Below are 19,711 nucleotides of genomic sequence, written 5' to 3' on the forward strand. Positions count from 1 at the left end.
AATAATATGAAAACTTAGTGCATTTTTATACTACAAATTTGAGAGTCAGATTGTAATTTTTAAAAAAAATTACAAATCTAAAGGTCATGTTTGTATTTCAATGCCGAAAAAATTTTTGAACAGACAAATCGAACCCTCCAATTTAAATTTTTTAAATTTTTTTTATTTTTTTAACCCAAAACCTACCCCTAGATTTGTAGTTTTTAGTTTAAACAAAAAAATTGTCTCCATATTCATAAAAAAACATACTAACTCTCTGTAACTATGTATAACACACTCCTCCAATCCATTACAAAAAATTAGCCTTTTTTATTTGCTTGGTATAATAACAATAATAATAATAATAATAATAATAATAATAATTTTTTTGTTAGTAAATACTTTAAATACCCTTATTAAAAAGCATACAAACAGAATAAAATATATTAAACAAAATAATATTTTTTTTATATTCTTAACAAATCTTAGAATTTATTATTACCAAAACAAAAATGAAATAAGATTATCCCCATTCACCACAAAAGTAGAATAAATAAGAGTTGAGTGATGTGACAGCCATTCCTTATGTGTTCTCTTTCCCAATATATAAACCACCATTGCCACCCTCACTCTCCACACACACACCCCAATAACCTTCCACTTTTTTTTTTCTTATATTTTCTTTCTTTCTCATTCACATTCCAATTTCCAAACTCTTCTCACTTCTCAGATCTTCAACGACCATGGCTTCCTCATCAACTACTTTTGCTCTCAAAACACTCTCATCTTTCTCTCTCAAAGCTTCCAACTTTCACCCAACAACAACAATCTTACCCTTCACTACTTCATACCCATCATCATCTCTCTCTAAAACACTGAAACTAAACATCACCACTTCACCACACTACTCATCAGTTCCTAAAAGGTCTTTTACTTTAAGAAGCCAAGCTCAATCATCATCTGACTCAGGTAACTGAACGCTTTTGTGTTTTGGCAACACTTTTTATTGTGTTGCTCTGAAACAGTGGTTTAATTTCTTTCTGCTTGAATATATGCGTTGACTCTCTGATTTTTTTTTGTGGTTGATGATGATGTTGCAGTGAAAGTTCAAGAACTGAGTGTGTATGAGATCAATGAGAGAGATCGTGGAAGCCCTGCATATCTTCGATTAAGTCAAAAGAGTGTCAATTCTCTTGGAGATCTAGTCCCTTTCAGCAACAAGGTTAGAATAGCTCTTTTGATTTGTTCTAAAATAAAATACTTAATTACTTGCAATTTTACCTTTTTTTCCATTTTTGGTATATGATCTATCAATTTATTTCGGCACCAAAACAAAATGGTAATTTACTAATTTCAGATATGAAGTTGACCATTGAGAGTCGTATTGAGAGTCGTTAGATAGATTTGGTCATAGTTACCAATTATTTCCATGATCTCTCCTAATTCGATTAACGGTAATACTAGGGAAACATAAAAAAAAAGTCGGATTCATAACGAATACTAAATAAAACAAGGCAAGTTCTGACTGTCTTTGACTAATTCTTTTTTGTTATCAAACATTTTCGTTCGATTAATTGTTCAATTTTGTGTATCTTAAGTTAATTTAAAGCACTTGAAATTCCAACCATGCAATCCATGATTAAATAACTTGAATTTTGCAGTAGAAACTTATGTTATGGTGATTTGATTGATGCAGTTGTACACAGGGTGCCTTCAAAAGCGAGTGGGAATAACAGCAGGAATATGTGTTCTAATCCAAAACAAATCAGAGAAGAAAGGGGACAGGTATGAAGCCATATACAGCTTCTACTTTGGAGACTATGGCCACATTTCAGTGCAAGGATCATACCTCACTTATGAGGACACCTACCTCGCCGTCACCGGCGGCTCCGGCATCTTTGAAGGTGCCTATGGACAAGTCAAGCTTCACCAGATTGTCTTCCCTTTTAAGCTCTTCTACACTTTCTACCTCAAAGGTATCAAGGACTTGCCTCAAGAGCTTCTTTCCAAGCCCGTTGACCCAAGCCCGTCTGTTGAGCCCACCCCAGATGCTAAGGCCTGTCACCCTCATGCTGTTATTTCTGGTTTCACTGACTGAGAGGAAAAAGGAACAAAATTTAATGTCTTTGTTAGTTGGTTCATGTTGTTTACTTTTTCTTCCTTCATAAACTAGACAAGCCGAATTTAATTTCTTTGTTGTAATGAGTTTTTTGGATTCTGCTACGTTGACATGATTGTTGTTAGTGACTTGCATAGGATCCAATTCATCTTAGTTGTGTGTTTAGGGATGATGAAGAAAATAGACATTTATTATTTAGAGGAATAATTAGATATTGTTATTAAAAGTAATTGAATTAATTTATTTTGATAAGTCATCCTCATACATGTTTGTTTCAGACTACAATAAATATTTATTTATTTTTGGTATAAAAATATGTTTACTATAAAACGGATATAAGGTGAAAGTTAAAAGAGAGGTGCTGAATTGTTATGTAGTTATCATTCTGGTTGTTGGAGATGTTCTTTGCCGTGTGGGAGATTAATTTTTGTCCCATTGAACAACAATAGACAATTCTTTCATGTGAGAATATTTTGTCAGTTTCAATGTGTCATTACTATTTTCGAATCAATATTAGATTGTTAAGGTAGCATTTATTTTCAGAAATTGAGATTGAGATGGAAGAATTAAAATTTAGTATTGTGTTTGGTGACTTTATATCAGAAAGTAGGAACATAGAAAATTAAAACTTTTTAGAATAAAGACTAAAATTTTAATAATTTTTTTTTAAATATCCTTATTTAACTTTTTAAATTTTAAATTTATTTTTTAATTTTTATATTTATTTTAAATTAAAATATAATACTAAGATATAAAATAATCTAGTACATTTTACATTAAAGATAATACAAAAACTTAATTTAGTTTCTGTTTTTTAATTTCAGTCATCTTTTCAAATACAGTCTAATATATATAGTAGAATAGAGTTTAGATTTTAATCTAATTTTACTTGTGAGTTAATCTTCTTTTGAATTTACCCACGAATTGAAAAATTTTTAACTCTAATTTTATTTATACTCTAAAGTTTCACATCTCAATTTTGTTTTTAATCAAATACAATATTTAACTATTCTATATTTTATAAATATATTAATAAAATAAAAAATATAAAACTAAATATATATTAAAATTAGAAACAGCAAAATTATAATATAATTTATGTTAAAATTACAAAAAAGAGAGAAGGTGGGTTTAATTTTATTATACATATATAATACATTTTAACTCAACTTTATCATAATGTAATTATAATATAAAATTGTACTATTATATTTAAAAGTACGAGTAAATTTAATAGAATTAGGTCTAAATTTATTCTGCACAATCATAGTTTTCAATATGCTAGGATTTAAGTACTCTCTTAAAAAAGTGTTTCGGATAATATTCTAAATGTCAGTGTCTACTATCTTTTAATATTTTAAAAAAAAAAGTTTGAAAGCCATCTGGACTAGAAATTTTAAAAGGGCTCATACTGAATACTGTTGACTTGACTTTCACAAAAGATAGAGGGTCAATTAATTTAGTACAAGTCTCGGTGTTTAGAGTGGGTATCGAAACATCCACTGAACAATCAACCTCAACCTCTTCCGTTGTACCAAAGAGATTCTTGTAAAAAGAGAGGGTTTCTTCTTGGAGAATATCTGGATCAGTAGACCAAGACCTATCTCTAACATATAATCCATGTACTCTATTATGATTTCTACACACCAAAGTCTAAAGATGAAAGAATTTAGCATTTCTATCCCCATACTTGACCCACTGCTCTCTAGATTTCTGGTACCAAAAAAGTTTCTCTTGCAATAAAAGCCTATTGTAATCTTTTCTCAATTTAGCTTCTTTAATTCTCAGAGACAACACATCGGTAACCTCCAAACGCCATTCAATTTGATCAATCCAGCTTACTTTTTCGCACAAAAATATTTCCAAAAACCTTTGAGTTAAAGTCCAAAGAAGCCTGTTGAACCATCTTAAGTCTTTCAGTAACGCTTCCAAACCCTTGATTCCAAGCCTTACTAATAACATGTTTATAAGAAGGATGTGTTGCCCACGCATCTTGGAGCCTAAAAGGACAAAAACCTTTCACTCTGAGGCCACCATGACAATGAACTAAAATAGGACAATGATCAGAAGGAGAAGCAGGAATCATGACTTATTTAATACAGATAACTCTTGGAGTGCTAGTAAAGTGGTGAGTTTGATTCGTAGCTTAGTAAGGGAGTTTCGCACTATTTTTCCTATGCATCAATCTTTGTCTCCTCCTTCGCTTTGTTTGTATTAGGTTCCACCTCCAGTTTATTATGTTAAATTGAATTGTGATGCTAGTTGTTTTGCTCTTTTTGGCTATGCTGATTTTGGTTGTATCATTCGCAATTCTGATGGATGTTGGTTGAAAGGTTGCACTGAAAAAGTCAAAGTGTGCAGTGTTTTTTTTTTTTTTGCTGAATTGTATGTGATTCGGAGAGATTTACTTCTAGTTTGGGATAGTGGATTTCGTGAGGTTATTTGTGAAACAGACTGTTTAGAAGCTCTTTTCTTGATAAACCAAAGAATGCTTGATAAGGATATTCTAGAATGAGATTTGACAAAGCATATACAGGAGGTTATGAATTGGAATTGGAGAGTCTTTATTCTTTTAATTTAGAAAAATGCAAATAGTGTTGCAGATTGTATGGCTAGAGCAACTGCTTCTGATGCGAACATTCACTCGAATTGGAGTCAATCATGAAACGAGTTTCAACATCTAATAGATTTAGATATAAATCTAGTCAATTAATTTGATTTTGTTTCTGTTTTTTTTTTCTCTCTTTTCTATCTATAGTTTAACTTGTTTTATTCTCAAATCAATTTATTGTAAGTTCGATGATCAATGCTATTTAAATAAATTAGATCGAATTGACCGTAATAACGTGAATATTAACAGGCTGAAATTATTATGTATTAAAAAGGTTAATTTATTTGTCTTTTTTTTTTTTGGTGACTAATTTATTTGTCTATTTAAAGAAGGACAAGGACTCTAAGAAACAAAAAAAAAGAAAAATTTCAAATAGATAATTCATAAATCATAATTGTATAAATTGGATTAGATCTAGGTTGACCAAGCATGAAGTGGGAAGTAAATTGAAGCGAAGTAGGAAACTAAACAAAAGGACTTGCTCCCCTGTTTTTCCAAGTTTTTCTTCCAAGTCTCTGAGCATCACCATCTTCTTTCTCTTGTAAGTTCTAAATGGTTGTTGTACAAGGTTCCAAGATTACCCTCCCAAATCCATGCACCACCCTCTCTTCAATCCTCTTTGAACCAACCTCTCTCTCTCTCGCACTAACCCACTCTGACTCCTCTCTTTCCCTTTACCCTTCTCTCTCCCTTCTTTCTCTCTCTTCACTCCCTTCCCCGCAAACCCTAATTCCTTCCCCTTCTTCCTCCTCCACCTTCCTCCTCCTCCAAACTGCCCCTGACAATATTAATCATTGTAATTCCAAATCTGCCCCTCGCGTCCTCTTCCTAGTCTCTGCACCCCACCGCGCCGGATCCCAAATCCTCCTCCGCTTCTACCTCTTGAACCACAAAACCAACGCTTTCTTTAGGCCACGTGTTATTTGTTCCCAGAAGGACCTGCGCTTCGAGCACCAGCTGGGCGTTTTGGTAAATTCCAAGCATGGGGTTTCCATCAAGCTTTCTGGTTCCGTTAATTACTTTGCAATGTACTCCGTTTCCGCCGCAAAGGTTTGGGTTTTTGCCACAAAATTGGATTGCAGCGACGATGGCGATGCGGTGAAACTGATGAGGTGTGCGGTGATTGAGTGCTCCAGGCCTGTGTGGTCTGTTACCTTGTCGTTTGGGTTCTTGCTTCTTGGAGAAGAAAATGGAGTTAGGGTTTTCAGTCTCAGGCGAATCGCGAAAGGAAGGGTCAAGAAGGGGAAGAATGTGTATTCGAAGCCAACGAATGGCGGCGATCTGGTGAAGAGAGGAGGGAGACGAATTAGCAGTGGTGGTGGTGAAGGGCTGGTGGATTTAGCTTGCAATGGTGATTTGGAAGGGAGAATTGAGAAACATGGTGTTGCTGGTAGGTGTATATATAAATATATATAGTATAATTTTAACTTCTGGTTATAGGATTTTAAGCAAGGTTCAATCTTAGTTGCTTATACTATATGCCCTTAGCAGAATTCTTGCCTGTCACTTACTACTTGCTAGCACTGTGTTTTGGTTTAATTTTTTTTATTTACTTTTTTTTGGGGTTTATATATATATGATATAAAGCTTAATCTTGGATTTAATTTTTTATTCTGGGTTCACATTTAATGAAGTATTGACACTACTTTTAATAAGTTAGATAACTCGTGGTTTTTAATTCACTAAATGTGTTCTCAACATAAGATTAGTATATCTGTTTGAGAATGTTTTATATTGTCAGTTCTTCAAAACTGAAGTTTCTTCGGTACCTTTTTCTTTTATAAAAGAAAGATTAAATTACTTTTCTTTGGTTATTATTACAAGTCCTGTATCTCCAAGCATATGATCTCTAGATTGTTTATAAATGTGGGGCATCTCTCACCTCTTGAGCTAGCTTTTGGGATGAGTTAGACCTACTCAATTCTAATAGCTATATTGTTTTCCTTGTCAAATTGTGATCTTCCTGAAGATTAAGTTAGACTGTACTTAAAATAAAAAATAAAATTGCAGCCTAAACATGGCTGTCCTTTTGTCATACCTTTGTCATTGTGAGAGAATTCATACTTTTAGTCTCAATTTTACATGGGATTTTGTTGACAATTGAGCATTACTGTTCGGTAACCTCCAAGGTCACTTTAGTGGAGTGTAGTGTGTACTAGTTGATAGTTGTAATGTCATGTCTCAGCGAGGGACACTGCTTTTGGAAACTAGTATATGACATGTGTGTGTGCATCAATGCCTAACCTGTTATGGGTGGGCGGTAGTTCGTTAATTCAGCCATCATCTGTTAAATTTTTGTCTGGTGACTTGATCTTCAAAGGAATGAGATGAATCTTATCTCTACACTTGTTAAATTTTTCGTGTTCATCTGTTATCGGTTACATCTCATCTCTGAGCATACACAACAATGAGCATCTTTACATGCATACTTCAAAACGTCTGAGTTTGATACAGTTTTTAGTGATCGGTTGATCTGATTTAGTTTCAAAATAATGAATAACCATGGGCATGTGATGTGTTCCTGAAGATACATTATTTACAACTACTTGCTTCAATTGTTAGTTTGAACCTTTGGGTCATCATACATTTGCACTTCACGTATTATGAATCAAAATGTTACCGATGGCTGATAACATTGGCTAATCCACTGTGTTATTATCTAAAAGAAGAATGATTGTTAGAGAAAAGAACAAAAATAGAAGCCAATAAATAAGATTTCATCTTGGAAGAAAGTAGAAAGCAATGTCTACAAATTCTAGGTCCAAAAAGATAAGTGCATCAGTTCTATCATATACAGTCCTCATTGAGTCTTGCTCTGCGTTCAAATGGAGTGCTCCCCCCTTATGAGGTCTAAAACTTATTAGAGCCCAAAATATAAGATCCAAAGTATTTGGTTCTCTCTATTTGTCCAAAATGGTAACCCCTCTTGATGAGTTATTGAGCAACATCAGCAGGCTAAGATGGCTAACTCCTTTGTTACACGAGTGTGACTTTCACACACCACATATTTTTTTAATTTTTAGCATCTGGTTAGCCAAAAATAGAGAAATTGTATTTTATACTATAGAAAACTCTAAATGAACCCTCTGCAAACCAGCTTGAGACCATTTAAAAGTAGCTTTTAGTTTATCGTTACAGTAATGAATAATTTACTGCAAACTGCAATGCTTTTATCAGTGACTCGATTGGACTTTGACATGTTTGCAACCATCTGATCCTGGGGGTGTTGATCTCTGTTCTCTTACCGATTCTTGTTGTTGCCTAACAGTAATTAACACATTGTGATGGTTGATATGATCAGTCTACATATCATAGCATGATCCTTTTGGTATTCTGAAGTTTGTGGCTGTAGTCAAGGATCTTACTGAGGTCATATGTGATAAGTTACATATTTATATGTAATTTCTGCTAACAAGTTTAGGTATTTGTCATTGACCAGGGTATGGGTGCAATGCAAGGTGCTGCCCTTTGTTTAATCTCGAGATGTTTTAGATGGTAATTAACTAAATATTAAGAACAGAAGTTTGACTGTGGGATGTATTTTGAATCTCATCTCAAAAATCGAATTCTAGCATCAGATTGGAAATATTTGATACATGGTAGATGTAGTGATTTAATGACCTGATTACTGTAATCTCCCCCCCCCCCCCCCCCCCCCAAAACAAATGTTCTTCAGTATTGTATCTTATCCATGTATTTTTTTCTTTTAGTGAAGCAGACAAATGTTAAATTAAAACATGATGACAGAGATGGAGGTGCATATTTTGTGGCATTGAAGCAAAATGATGTTGAAACAAAATCCATGACAAGAGCAGCAATGCCTGTGAAAGCAATTTCCATTCAGGCTCTTTCGCAGAGAATGTTTCTGATTTTGGACTCTGGCGGAGATGTACACCTGCTATCCTTGTCAAATTCTGGCATAGGTGTTGATATCACTGGTCGTGTTAGGCAACTGCCTCATGTCATGAAAGTGCAAAATCTGGCAGTTCTTCCTGATATTTCTACAAGTATGTGTCTCTTTCTTTGTTTATTTTGTAAGTTCAACTATTTTAATTTGTGGATTCTTTATCAGTGAAAAAATTTATGTGACAGCGACAAAAGACAATAAACATTTTGGCGTGGATTGAAATTTTCTGTTGAAATTATTCTCTTGACCACAAATTATGGTTGACAATAATCCACATCTACTGAAACTTCAAATATTGTTATAGTTAACAAACAATCACAACTATAGGTCATGGTGCTAATAACTTTTAGAGAAAAAGACAAATAAGTCCTATATTTTTTAACTCAACTAATTGAAAATACAAAAATATCCCCACCTTTTAAAACGCGAGAATTTAAGCCCTTCCGTCCAAAATATATGAGGACAAATAGGTCCCCTGGAAGGACTTGGATGTCTCGCATTTTTGAAAGTTAAGGACGTTTTTGTATTTTTAATTAGTGAAGGACTTATTTGTCTTCGAGTTAAAAGGTTAAGGACTTATTTGTCGTTTTCACGAATTTGTATTGTTGTCCTGATTAGCTCCTAATTGGTTCGGCAATTGATTACAATGTCATAAATAAAGGATTAATATGCAGCCTAGAGGCACACTTTCTGCCAATATATCTCTGTTTCAACTTAAGCATCTAGAAGTAAGGGATGAATCCTGCAGTAGGATGGGGAAGGTAAGGGTTTTCTTTCATTTTTGGGGGATTTTATTAGGCATCAGATTGAGAGATGACTTACATTTGGAGGGCTGTGCAGTCCTACAATCAATATGGACACTCTTCATTGACAAACGTACTGTGATTGAATCTGGACAAAGTACAAGATGTCTTGCCTGTTTGACAGTAAGATTGGAATGGTATGACTCCATATATCAAGAGTTATCCCCCAAAAAAAAAAAAAAATAATTCAAGAGGCATTGATTCCATTTTTCCTTATAAGAAATTTAAAGCTAGAAAGTTTAAAACTGTTTGGTGTGGTTGTAAGTATCTATCAAGTTATAACATTAGCATTCCTTAGCCTGGGTTAATTGTTTATACCTACCTTTGGGTTATATACTATAAAGTGAACAAGGCTGTACCAACTTTGAGTTGATTTGAATTCTATGAAACATATTTGTTAAACCAAGTTTGTTATTGAAGACTTAATAATGATACGAGTTTGAGTGCCGTAATGCTTGACAATTAATGAAAGGATTATACCGTTTTTCCCTGTTATGTAACCATCATATGAGTGGAGTATTGGTTTCTTGTCTGCGCTTCATGTTTTCATTTCATATCGATGTTCGCTAGATGTGTTGATAGCAACTGATTTGCGTAGTTTCTACCATGGGATCAAGAATTTTCCTTCAAAAGCAAAAGGAGTTGAATAGTTTACTTGTGTGGTGGGAAAGGTTAACCTTAATTTTCATTAAAGGAGAAATCTTATCTTGCAGTATCACAGACTGTCTGGATATCAGATGGAAGCCACTCTGTGCATATGTTCAGTGCAGTTGACATGGAAAATGCTTTAAATGAAATCGATGGAAATGATGAGGACGAAAAGCAGATTCATCTCCCAGGTTCACAAAATACATTGTCAATTAAAATTTTTATTGAAGTAGAAAATTTTAAGTTGCTGTTCTTGTTTATGGATATTTGAAATAAGATTTATTTTTCATGTATTTTCAGTGTAACAATTGCTGCATCAACAAAATTAACTATTTTTTAAACTCATTAGTAATCTAAATGCATGAATCTCATTAGATAAGCTGTCAATACATCAAAATTGGACTCTTCGAAAAAATCTAAGTATCTAACTGACAAACATTGATAAATATTTCTTTTTTATTGAGTAGTGGTTCAGCTTGTAACGATTGTTGGATTGGCCAAAATAAATAATTTTTACAAGTTTTTAATCTAATACTTTGTAATTGTATCACATTCATGCTGAAAAGAAATTCTATAAAGCTTTCTAAAATATACTTTGGAATATGAGGTTATATAGACATGGGATAGGCAATGTTCTCCTGGCAAAAATTTCTCATTTTAATCCATTCCCTTCTTAATTAGCATGTCACACTTCATATAATTGGAAAACTTTGCGAATTTTTCCCTGAAATTTCCCTTTATTGCCAAGATAAGATTTCTCCTTTCAATGAAAATTAAGTACCCTAGAAGCCTTTTTTTTCCTTCTTTTTTTTCTCTTTTTAACTTTCTTTGTTCAGATTCCTGCATAATCTTAGGAATTTCTTCCCTTTGTTTCAGTTATTCGAGTTCTTTTCTGTAGTGAGAAGGTCCAAGATGTCACTTCTGTTGCTTCAAATTCTGTTATGATTCTTGGACAAGGTATAATTTATATTTATATTCCTGTCTGCCATTTTGTTCATTTATAGTCTCAGGACATTCTTGGATAGTGGGATCTCACCTTGTTTCAAGCATGTGGGAAGATTATTTTTAGAGCCCAGTCAAGAGGGTGGACCAATGGAGGACAAAATCAAATATGTAGTGGAGGACCTAGAAAAACTATCGTGGAATTTTTTAGAATGCATAGCTGATCGCACCTAGTGGAAAAAGGCTTTGGTTTTTGTTGTTGACAGTCCAAGAACATTCATGCAGCTTTTCTTACACATCCTTCTTTTGACAAATCAACTAAATAAAAATGAAAGTGATGATAAAATAATTTATTATTTGTGGAATTTCACCACGAACTCTTAGGAATGATGTTATGATTTCGTATTTCTGTCTATTACTTAACCACCACCTAAGATTTTTTCCTGCTCAACAGGAGGCTTATATGCATATGCGATTTCCTGAAGTTGCTTTCTAGTTATCCTTTTATCTTTTCCAGTGGTAAGCATATGTGTTCTTATGTGCCCTCACTGACCTATAATTGCTATTTGCTACAACGTTCTAATGTAATCTTGTTTGCAGGAAATCAATGTTCCTGGCTCCCTTGATGTTCTAATGTGTTTCATGGAGTAAATGCTATCTTTCATAGTAAGTATTTTATTACGGTAAATTCATTTTCCCCCCAAACACTGAATTGTTCTCAAATGTGATCTAACTATTAGTTGGATTGTCCTCAAGGTCTGCTCCCCATTATAATGTGTTTGTTTTAACATGGCTGGTACGTCATTATTTCTTGAGTCAGGTGCTCTGGCTGCCTCACCAGATGTTGCATCCTCAAGATACTCGAGCTCTTGAAAGGTATGTATATTATATGTAGTAAAACTTTCCCGAACTCACATCTTCGAAACTCTCAAGTGTAACTTACGTGGTTGCCAGGGATACATATACCTGTTCTTGACATCTAAAGTCATTCATTAATGATATAGCACGACCTGCTTACATGATATGTATGATGAGATTTGTTACCACAAATGATAATTTGACACTTATCTTATCTCTTACCCCTTGCGTTCGATTTTTATTGAAGATACAATTGACTGATTTTACGATTTTAGGTCATGGAAAGTTGCATTTTTCCTCGCACGTAATGAGTGCAACTAATACTTGCTTATTGTTGTTTTAGATAGACAAGATCGTGGGACTGATTAAACATCTGTGGGGTTCTAAATTCTGAAGTGGAGTTTCCCAACAGCTTTAAAGCCGTCTGTCCTGTGAGACATATCACAGAAACCTGAAAGATTGAGGACTGAGCTGGTTTGAATGAAGCCCATCTTTTGGAGCTTGGCTGAAATCATGATTTTCTGCCGGAGAACTGAGCAGGCTTCAATAGGAAAAAGGGGTACAGTCTTTGCAATTGGATTGTTTTGCATGATGAAATATTAGCTTCTCTCTAGCTATGTCTGTAGTCCTTTTATGAAAGATATTTTTGGTGGAGTTGAGTTATCTTTTTTAATTTTTTCTTATGTAAGGGTTAATAATATATATGTTTGTCACCCCGTTGGTTGTTTCTTTGATGATCATTATGCCTTGTATGGTACGTGTTTGTGATGGATTTATTCTCTTACTTTGATGGCTGTATGAAATCTTTATGTTGAGGCCAGCGTCATAGTTCATTCATAAGTGTATGACAGTTGAATGATGGTGAGAGCTTTGGCATATTAAGAGAGTAGAAAAAGGACATATGGGCATAAGCAATAAGCATAGGTTCCTAACTGTTATTTGAAAAAAGTCCTCATTCTAGTAAACTCTCATCACATATTAAATGTCATTTTGGAGTAAGAGAAGCAATGATAAACGAGTGGTGCTCATTTCTCATGTAGTGGTAGGTGTTCTTACTTACCACCCATTAGAGACTAGAATGCTTAATAATCTCTCATGGTTGTAAATATCTTGATATATGGATAGACTAGTGCTTGGGCATGGGAGATGATAGGACAATTCGATGGGAATTAACCTCAAAATAAATCATCCATGTGTATCATAATGTCAGAAACAATTTTAGAACCTCTTCTCGATACCTACGTCGCATAAAGTACGACTAAAGTTGAGATCCAGAGGGTGGGACCCTTCTTCCATAATGTGATGACCCTTAGACAGTGTTTGGTTTACAAGTCAATTGATCTCTCATTATATAATATATCTTCCTCTTGATGTCGTTTGACCTATACTAATGTGGATGTTCAGGTTTGTAACAAAATAATGTCATTTGAGTAATGGCTGTAAATGATAAAGAAACTTCAGGCGGGAAATGAACTCGGGGTTAACATAATGCACGTTGTTTAATTTAGGGGCCATTTATGATTCAATGCAAATTGGACTAACGTGACTAAACATTTAAAAGACTAATTTGACTATTTGAGTATCTACTATTATTGTTGTCATCCACCATTGCACGAAAAATGAACCAATGCCAACGGTTAGCGGTAATGATTTGGTGGGAATGGGATAGTGTAGTTAAGTGTTGTCGTGACAAGCCAAAACACCGATGTAGCAAGGCATATTACATCAGTATTTAACCTGTTCTTTAAATGTTACTAGATTAAAACTAGTAAAAAAAAAAGGAAACTCTATATGAATCAAAATAAAAAAATGAATCTTTTATAAGAGCAAAGAATTTATTTCCCAGATATGTCTCAGTTGTCCGTCCTTGGGGGTTAAAAATTTTAGTTTTAATGTTTGTCTTCGTAGTCAAACTTGTTTTTGTCTTCCATGTCCCCCGTGCATTTTTCTCTTTAGACTAAACCAAACACGCGTGCAACCACAAAAACATTGTGATTCCAACACTTTCTTCACCAGTTATTCATTCCTACCCTTCTGACAAGCGACATCCACTCAATTTTAGTCTCCACTTGACGCCCAGCTCACACAGAAAAGTGAAAACAACCTAGCATCACCAGCCACTACGTTGCTATTTTGCACATTTTCCAATCCTAGATTTGATAGAACCTTATCCTGGAAAAGAAACAGTAACAATCCAGATCAATTCACCCTCAACTGGGATTTTATTTTACTATCTTACAAATTTACAATGAGACTCAATAGATCAAATTTGGAAAGTTCGAAAGATACTTTACAGTTTACTACAGTTGAATTAGAGAGGCTATTGTCATACCTATTGTATTTGTAGCTGTTGTCATATCTTTCTTAAATCTTATTTTCTTTTCTAAAATACTTTTTAAAAATATATAATATATATACAAATATAAAATACATACAAAAAATATATATTGAAATATAAAATATACAATAAAAATAACTTAAATAATACATATATTTATATATAAATATATAATAACTGATTTAATGGCCGACTTTTTTGACATGGATATAGCATTTTTGCATCCAATCTTTTCTTCTTTCTTCAGTGTGATTTTTGTATCCCATAGCTAATTGAGACACAGGTTCCTTTGTGTAAACTGTAATGATTACCTCCATATTTACCTCGTTCTTCTATGTTTTCTCTATGATTATCTTTATTCCTCAAGAAAAATGCTAGGTTAACGAGCCACATAAACAACGAATAAAAAAAACAACTTTAATTTTGTACTACAGTCTACAGTAGGTGTTATTAACAACCTAATATAGCATTGTTGATTATTCAAAACATAGTATTATTTTATCTATACTTTTGTCATAACATAAGCCTTTAATTTTTGTGCTTTTTTTGTCGTACGTTTACTCAAACTAATATCTAATGAGCATTTAACAAGTTTAAAAGGTAAGAAACAAAAGCTTGAGTATTAGTGTATTACAATAGAGAACACGAGTATTCCCTCTTCATTATTATATTCCAATCTAAATAGTAAATATCATTTAGACAGTGATTCTGAGTGGCATGCAGTACACTTGGGATCAAGCTCAAAGTTGTTGGGATGAGTCAAAATTCTGGTACCTGGCTCCTAAAATATTGTTTACCATTTCCAAATAAAAAAAAAGGAAAATGAAAAAAAAAAAGTATGTTGATTATATAGTAAATAATCAGCGTTTACATGATTATTTACTACAAAGGAGGAGATAGAAATAGAGGAGAACAACAGAGCTTTCCTCTCACCTTTTTACAGTCTAGAATTCAAGATGCAGGGCACCATTAATGGATCTCACCCTTGAACAGTATACATTACACTTAATATACAGAGAGATATACATTCGGTAGATTCTTTCTTCAACTTACTACAAGGAAATTTCAAGACTAAGAAAGTACCCGACTTATTGGGGAAGGTCAAAAGAACGCTAATGCTAATGCTACTACTCACTCAATCTGCACATCCTGTCTCTTTAGTCCAGCGAAAAAGTTCCATCACAATATCTACAAAAAGTAACATAAAATATATTACTTACAATTACATTTTTTCGGTCAGTTCAGTAAAAGTCAATAAATGTTTAAGTATGTAGCTTTGAATGTCAAAAGAACTAATTACGGAAATGTTGAAATACCTTTTGAGTAAGTATGCATTTCTAGATAAATATAAGTTCTTGACTTGAAATCTGATCAACTTTAACTTATAGTTATGTTTTACCCTTTTGTTGTGATATTTTCATTATAATGATGATGATATTGAATAATAATTTAAACAGAGGAATGCATTAATAAGAATATGTAAGAAAATATACTTGTTGCTAAACTTCTCAACAGCATCTGTGGCATATAGAAGGGTTTCATTGGCTTTTTCCAGAACCATGTAAAGCTCCCTCCCTCTAGTGATTCGAGAGATAACCCAAGCGTTGTTTTTTGCTCTAATGCACACCTCCATATCTTTTTCACAACCAACATTATCTAGCTTTGCTCTACTCTTCTCCAACTCAACCTCTTTCCTAAGCTTATTCATAGCAAGTAAGGATTCCTGAACCAAGTGCGTAAACGAAACAAGTTTTACATTTTCTAAGTTAATGAGTTTGCTGGCAAATGTATAAAATGCATATCAAATACATAACACATCTTGATGCCAGTATCATACCTTAGTTAAGGTTGCAACTTTCGTTGGTGGAGTAGCCCTGGACACGTTTCTATCACCATCCACTAATAAATATCGGTACCCACTGACATGATATGCATTCTCACCACCCCATCCTTTCGATAGTTTCTCTTCAACTTTCAATATCTTAAGTGATGCCTGATGTATTCAACAAAGAAAAAGATGAGGCTTGGATTAGACCTCCTAAAAATCCACCTTTCATAAAGGATAACTTGTTGATGGATAAAACTTAACCTCATTTGTTTCTTTAAGGCACTAATTCTTATTAAACAATGTGACATATTTTAAAGGTTTTCTCAGAATTTATTAGGAAACAAGATATTCAATATAATAGAAAAAGTACTAACCTGTTCAAGAACTTGCTGCTTCACCGCTGACACTCCTTGTTCCCCATTGGCTATAGAGGATACAGGAATAAGAAGTAACAATGTAAGGTTTCTATGCTGATAAGCACACAGATACATTCTCTCACCAGTCTGTCGAAGCCAAACTGTTGGTGTGGCAAACACCCATGTACCAACCTCTGCGCCCCATAAATCCGTGACAAGATAACCATCTTTTCCTTTGGACCACTTTTCACTTTGTAAGGGCCTCACCACATGATACTGGCTATCCTCGGTAGGGGATACTTCAGATGAACCATAGAAACTTTCAGATGCAGAGCTTGGAATGGCTATGTTAGACTCAATGGCAACACTGGATGCAGTATTGCCTTTTCGTAGGTAGGACCAGGAACTTACACCAACAGATAGAGCTTGTGGAGTCAACCTTAGCACAGCATATGTAAACAAATTGATGGTGTCATCCTGACAAATGAGTCAATAGTCAAGGTTAATCAGAAACTTAATGAACGACCACTAATTTGCCCAAAACTATTCCATCATTGAAAAACAGTATTGTACTTGATGATTAAAACCATACAGGTGAGAGTGTTGTTGACACCAGCAGGTCCTGAAATAAAATGAGAGAGTAGCAGGGCATGTTTCCAGCGGAAGATTCAAGCACCCTGACAAGAGACTGGCAAAAAAGGATGACATCAATAAAACAGCGTGAACAACTGCAATATAGTCAACATCTTATGTGGATATGATCTGAAGCATGGGATTGAAATATGCTAACACATATACCAAATGTAAATTATCAAAATCAACAACGCCCTCACAGAACAAAAGGGGAACATCTAACAGAAGCAGTAGGGATAATCACAAGAAAATAAATTTATGCAGAATAATAAAATTTATCAAACCATGTGTCGCATTCATTTGAAGAGCTACACTTGCATTTGGAAGAGAGAATAAAGGAATGCGCAATAAAAGGATCAGATAACCACAACATCTTTTGCACAAACAATTTTGTTCATTGTAACAAATCACTCGTATTGTATGGACTTGATGAAACCCAAAGACAGCATTGCAAAGTCAACTTAGAGAAATCATAAGATTTGACCAAAGAGATAATCCGAGGATCTATCATCATATCATACTTTTACATAAATTTCCTAGACCTTCTCACGTCACAATTCACAACTTAAAACTTATCTAACCTGAACCTCAATTGCAGCCTCACGGCCTATTGTCAACATCTGCACAGTTCCTTGTTCCTTTAGGCAATCACGGAACGACGGTAAAAGCAGCTTTTTCCCCACAAGATAATCTGCCTCACAAGAGAAAATTGATAAATAAGGTATGAGAGACAGCTACTTCAGCATGTGTCAGGCAGCACAGATCCAAATGAAATCATTTGATACAGCAACTTCACCATTACCGCAGCAGCAATTATTCCATGGAGGCCGCTTTTTACATGCTGACAATTATGAGTTATGACTTACAATGAAATATTTTGAATCTCAACTCAAACTAAAGGATAATCATGATATATCGATTTTGCACTAATATGATGACTCGTACCCCTTAGATAATCCATGACAAAGGAATACAGATGACGCCTTATTAGTCCTCCACCAGGTTCTTTCTCCAGCAGTGTCCTTATAGTTCCATGAAACATCACAAAAAGTGAGTGGATTTCTTTAAGAACTTTCCTCAACGCATCATCTCTCCATATAGGTTCTGAATCATTGCTTTTCTCAACCACCTACAAGGCAAAAACTTCACATCACAAGAAATTGCAAACACTTAATGCATGCTCTAAGAACATTTATAGCACTCATCTTTTATTTAAAAATGCCTAAAAGTTACATAAAATTCAAGATCAGAGTAAAAGCGGCGTGATCATGCATTAACTGTGCTCAGAAAACATGTAAATATTTCTAAGATAGCGCTTAGAACTCAAATCAACAAGCTCTCCCAAACCTTCTAATGGAAGTTACGAGGACGTAAAAAATTATTTCTCAAAACAATAATACGGTAAGTTCTCGTCCTAACATGAACAAAGGATACAAATGAAGTAAATAAGTAACAAAAGGAAAAGGTAGAAACAGAAAATTAGGGTTAAGGAAAAACAGACCATAACCATCCATATATCGGGTTCGACCTCGTAGAAGATGTGAGAATGTCGTTCAGCTTCAATGACCTCGCACGCAGCCTCAGGAGAGAAAATCCTAGAAGAAATCATGGAATCAGAATCGAGAAGGTTCTAAATCAAAGAGTAATAAGAAGAAATCGAGGATGAACCTGGTGAAAGTGATGAGGCCTTCGCTGAGGCCAACGACGGAGAGTTGCTTGGAGAAGGGGAGGCCAGCGGGGAAGAAGAAGAGGATCTTGTCGAGTTCTTGGCCTTCGTGTTGGCCTCTCCGCAAATCGAAAATGCATAGCTCCACAGATTCATTTTCTGTAGCTGCAGAAGACAGCCCCATTCTCACTACGATGATTACTCGCTCTTTGATTTCCTTCTTATTTATATGCTTTTCTACTTTGCTTCCTTCATCATTATGCTAATCCACATTCCATTTTACTCTAAACCCTATCATTTACCAAGCAAGTGTCAAATATTAAACACCTACAAGTCAGAACAATCACGATCAATGCAATTCCTCATTTCAATTCTATATAAAAGGTACTATTTACTAAAAATTTCATAAAGCTACTAATCTTTCCTACAATTCTTCTCCTTGATAGCGTCAACTAATAATTGCTAACATAGCTCCAAATTCTTGAATGAAATTCATATTTGTGACGAATTAAGCTTTAATTTATGGAATTGAAAAATATTATAGATAACCAAAAATTTCTCACGACAAAGTGTCAGATAAATCACAGTTGCTGATAAAAGTTTTAATAATCATTCAACAATTTAATTTAAAGTTTTAAACACGTTTACATAGATGCGCACGTATAAAAGAGAGAGAGTAAATGAGAGCTTCCAATAGTTTAAAAATTAGTAATTAAATTTTTATATTAGATAAAAATTTTAATTTAAATTTTGTTAACTATTTTTTTGTTTGAAAATCAAACTGTTCTTGAAATATTCAATTTTTATATTTAATATATGATTAATTATAAAATACTTGATAAGCAAATATTTTAACTGCTTTACTAAAAAAATTTAATTAAAAATTTGATTTAATATAAAGAGTAAATTAAATTTTTTAAATTATAATAAGAATTTAATTTTGATACACTGATAGTATAAAATGTTATTTTTTGAGCAAAGAAACTCAACACAATACAGTGGAGCGGAACGCTAAGAAGCATA

General features: G+C 33.9%; 3 protein-coding genes across 10 annotated transcripts; 2 read left to right on the top strand and 1 right to left on the bottom strand.

Annotated features, from left to right (window-relative positions):
- The first annotated feature begins 557 nt into the window (after positions 1-557).
- LOC107623642 (allene oxide cyclase, chloroplastic) lies at positions 558-2,350 on the top strand. Its single transcript, XM_088485450.1, has 3 exons — positions 558-948; positions 1,080-1,201; positions 1,676-2,350. Exons 1-3 carry the CDS (start codon positions 723-725, stop codon positions 2,075-2,077), a joined length of 750 nt encoding a protein of 249 aa, XP_088341576.1. The 5' UTR covers positions 558-722; the 3' UTR covers positions 2,078-2,350.
- Positions 2,351-5,108: 2,758 nt separating this feature from the next.
- On the top strand, positions 5,109-12,687 carry LOC107623216 (uncharacterized). 6 transcript variants are annotated; one of them, XM_088485466.1, is made up of 10 exons: positions 5,115-6,099; positions 8,420-8,716; positions 9,278-9,377; positions 9,457-9,556; positions 10,133-10,258; positions 10,944-11,024; positions 11,464-11,528; positions 11,610-11,675; positions 11,830-11,885; positions 12,211-12,687. In XM_088485466.1, exons 1-3 carry the CDS (start codon positions 5,262-5,264, stop codon positions 9,340-9,342), a joined length of 1,200 nt encoding a protein of 399 aa, XP_088341592.1. In that variant the 5' UTR covers positions 5,115-5,261; the 3' UTR covers positions 9,343-9,377; positions 9,457-9,556; positions 10,133-10,258; positions 10,944-11,024; positions 11,464-11,528; positions 11,610-11,675; positions 11,830-11,885; positions 12,211-12,687. The 6 variants fall into 6 exon arrangements, with proteins under 6 accessions (XP_016180888.1, XP_088341584.1, XP_088341592.1 ...); XM_088485468.1 differs by having other exon boundaries at positions 9,291-9,377; XM_016325402.3 differs by lacking the exons at positions 9,278-9,377; positions 9,457-9,556 and having other exon boundaries at positions 5,109-6,099.
- A 2,341-nt stretch (positions 12,688-15,028) lies between these two features.
- On the bottom strand, positions 15,029-19,308 carry LOC107623095 (vacuolar fusion protein CCZ1 homolog B). Of its 3 annotated transcripts, XM_088485474.1 has the most exons (11): positions 19,077-19,308; positions 18,691-19,015; positions 18,524-18,617; positions 17,968-18,151; positions 17,825-17,863; positions 17,604-17,713; positions 16,982-17,077; positions 16,408-16,866; positions 16,043-16,198; positions 15,699-15,928; positions 15,029-15,393 (listed from the first exon to the last, which is right to left on the bottom strand). In XM_088485474.1, the coding sequence occupies exons 2-11, from the start codon at positions 18,870-18,872 to the stop codon at positions 15,363-15,365; spliced, it is 1,581 nt and encodes a 526-aa protein (XP_088341600.1). In that variant the 5' UTR covers positions 18,873-19,015; positions 19,077-19,308; the 3' UTR covers positions 15,029-15,362. The 3 variants fall into 3 exon arrangements, with proteins under 3 accessions (XP_088341600.1, XP_088341610.1, XP_016180728.1); XM_088485484.1 differs by lacking the exon at positions 17,825-17,863 and having other exon boundaries at positions 19,077-19,306; XM_016325242.3 differs by lacking the exon at positions 17,825-17,863 and having other exon boundaries at positions 18,691-19,280.
- Positions 19,309-19,711: the final 403 nt, after the last annotated feature.

Source organism: Arachis ipaensis, chromosome B10 (assembly GCF_059453495.1).
Source record: "Arachis ipaensis isolate K30076 ecotype BB chromosome B10, ASM5945349v1, whole genome shotgun sequence".
Classification (NCBI taxonomy): Eukaryota; Viridiplantae; Streptophyta; class Magnoliopsida; order Fabales; family Fabaceae; genus Arachis; species Arachis ipaensis.

What these genes read in the sequence shown, in the direction of transcription:
- LOC107623642 (XM_088485450.1), top strand. Translation starts at nt 723, where the DNA reads ATGGCTTCCTCATCAACTACTTTTGCTCTCAAAACACTCTCATCTTTC. An exon ending in TCAATCATCATCTGACTCAG is followed by an intron (nt 949 to 1,079) that starts GTAACTGAACGC and finishes ATGATGTTGCAG; the next exon opens with TGAAAGTTCAAGAACTGAGT. An exon ending in TAGTCCCTTTCAGCAACAAG is followed by an intron (nt 1,202 to 1,675) that starts GTTAGAATAGCT and finishes TGATTGATGCAG; the next exon opens with TTGTACACAGGGTGCCTTCA.
- LOC107623216 (XM_088485453.1), top strand. Translation starts at nt 5,262, where the DNA reads ATGGTTGTTGTACAAGGTTCCAAGATTACCCTCCCAAATCCATGCACC. An exon ending in TGAGAAACATGGTGTTGCTG is followed by an intron (nt 6,100 to 8,419) that starts GTAGGTGTATAT and finishes TTTTTCTTTTAG; the next exon opens with TGAAGCAGACAAATGTTAAA. An exon ending in TCTTCCTGATATTTCTACAA is followed by an intron (nt 8,717 to 10,132) that starts GTATGTGTCTCT and finishes CTTATCTTGCAG; the next exon opens with TATCACAGACTGTCTGGATA.
- LOC107623095 (XM_088485474.1), bottom strand. Translation starts at nt 18,872, where the DNA reads ATGGGGCTGTCTTCTGCAGCTACAGAAAATGAATCTGTGGAGCTATGC. An exon ending in GGCCTCATCACTTTCACCAG is followed by an intron (nt 18,618 to 18,690) that starts GTTCATCCTCGA and finishes GATTTCTTCTAG; the next exon opens with GATTTTCTCTCCTGAGGCTG. An exon ending in AGCAGCAAGTTCTTGAACAG is followed by an intron (nt 16,199 to 16,407) that starts GTTAGTACTTTT and finishes TGAATACATCAG; the next exon opens with GCATCACTTAAGATATTGAA.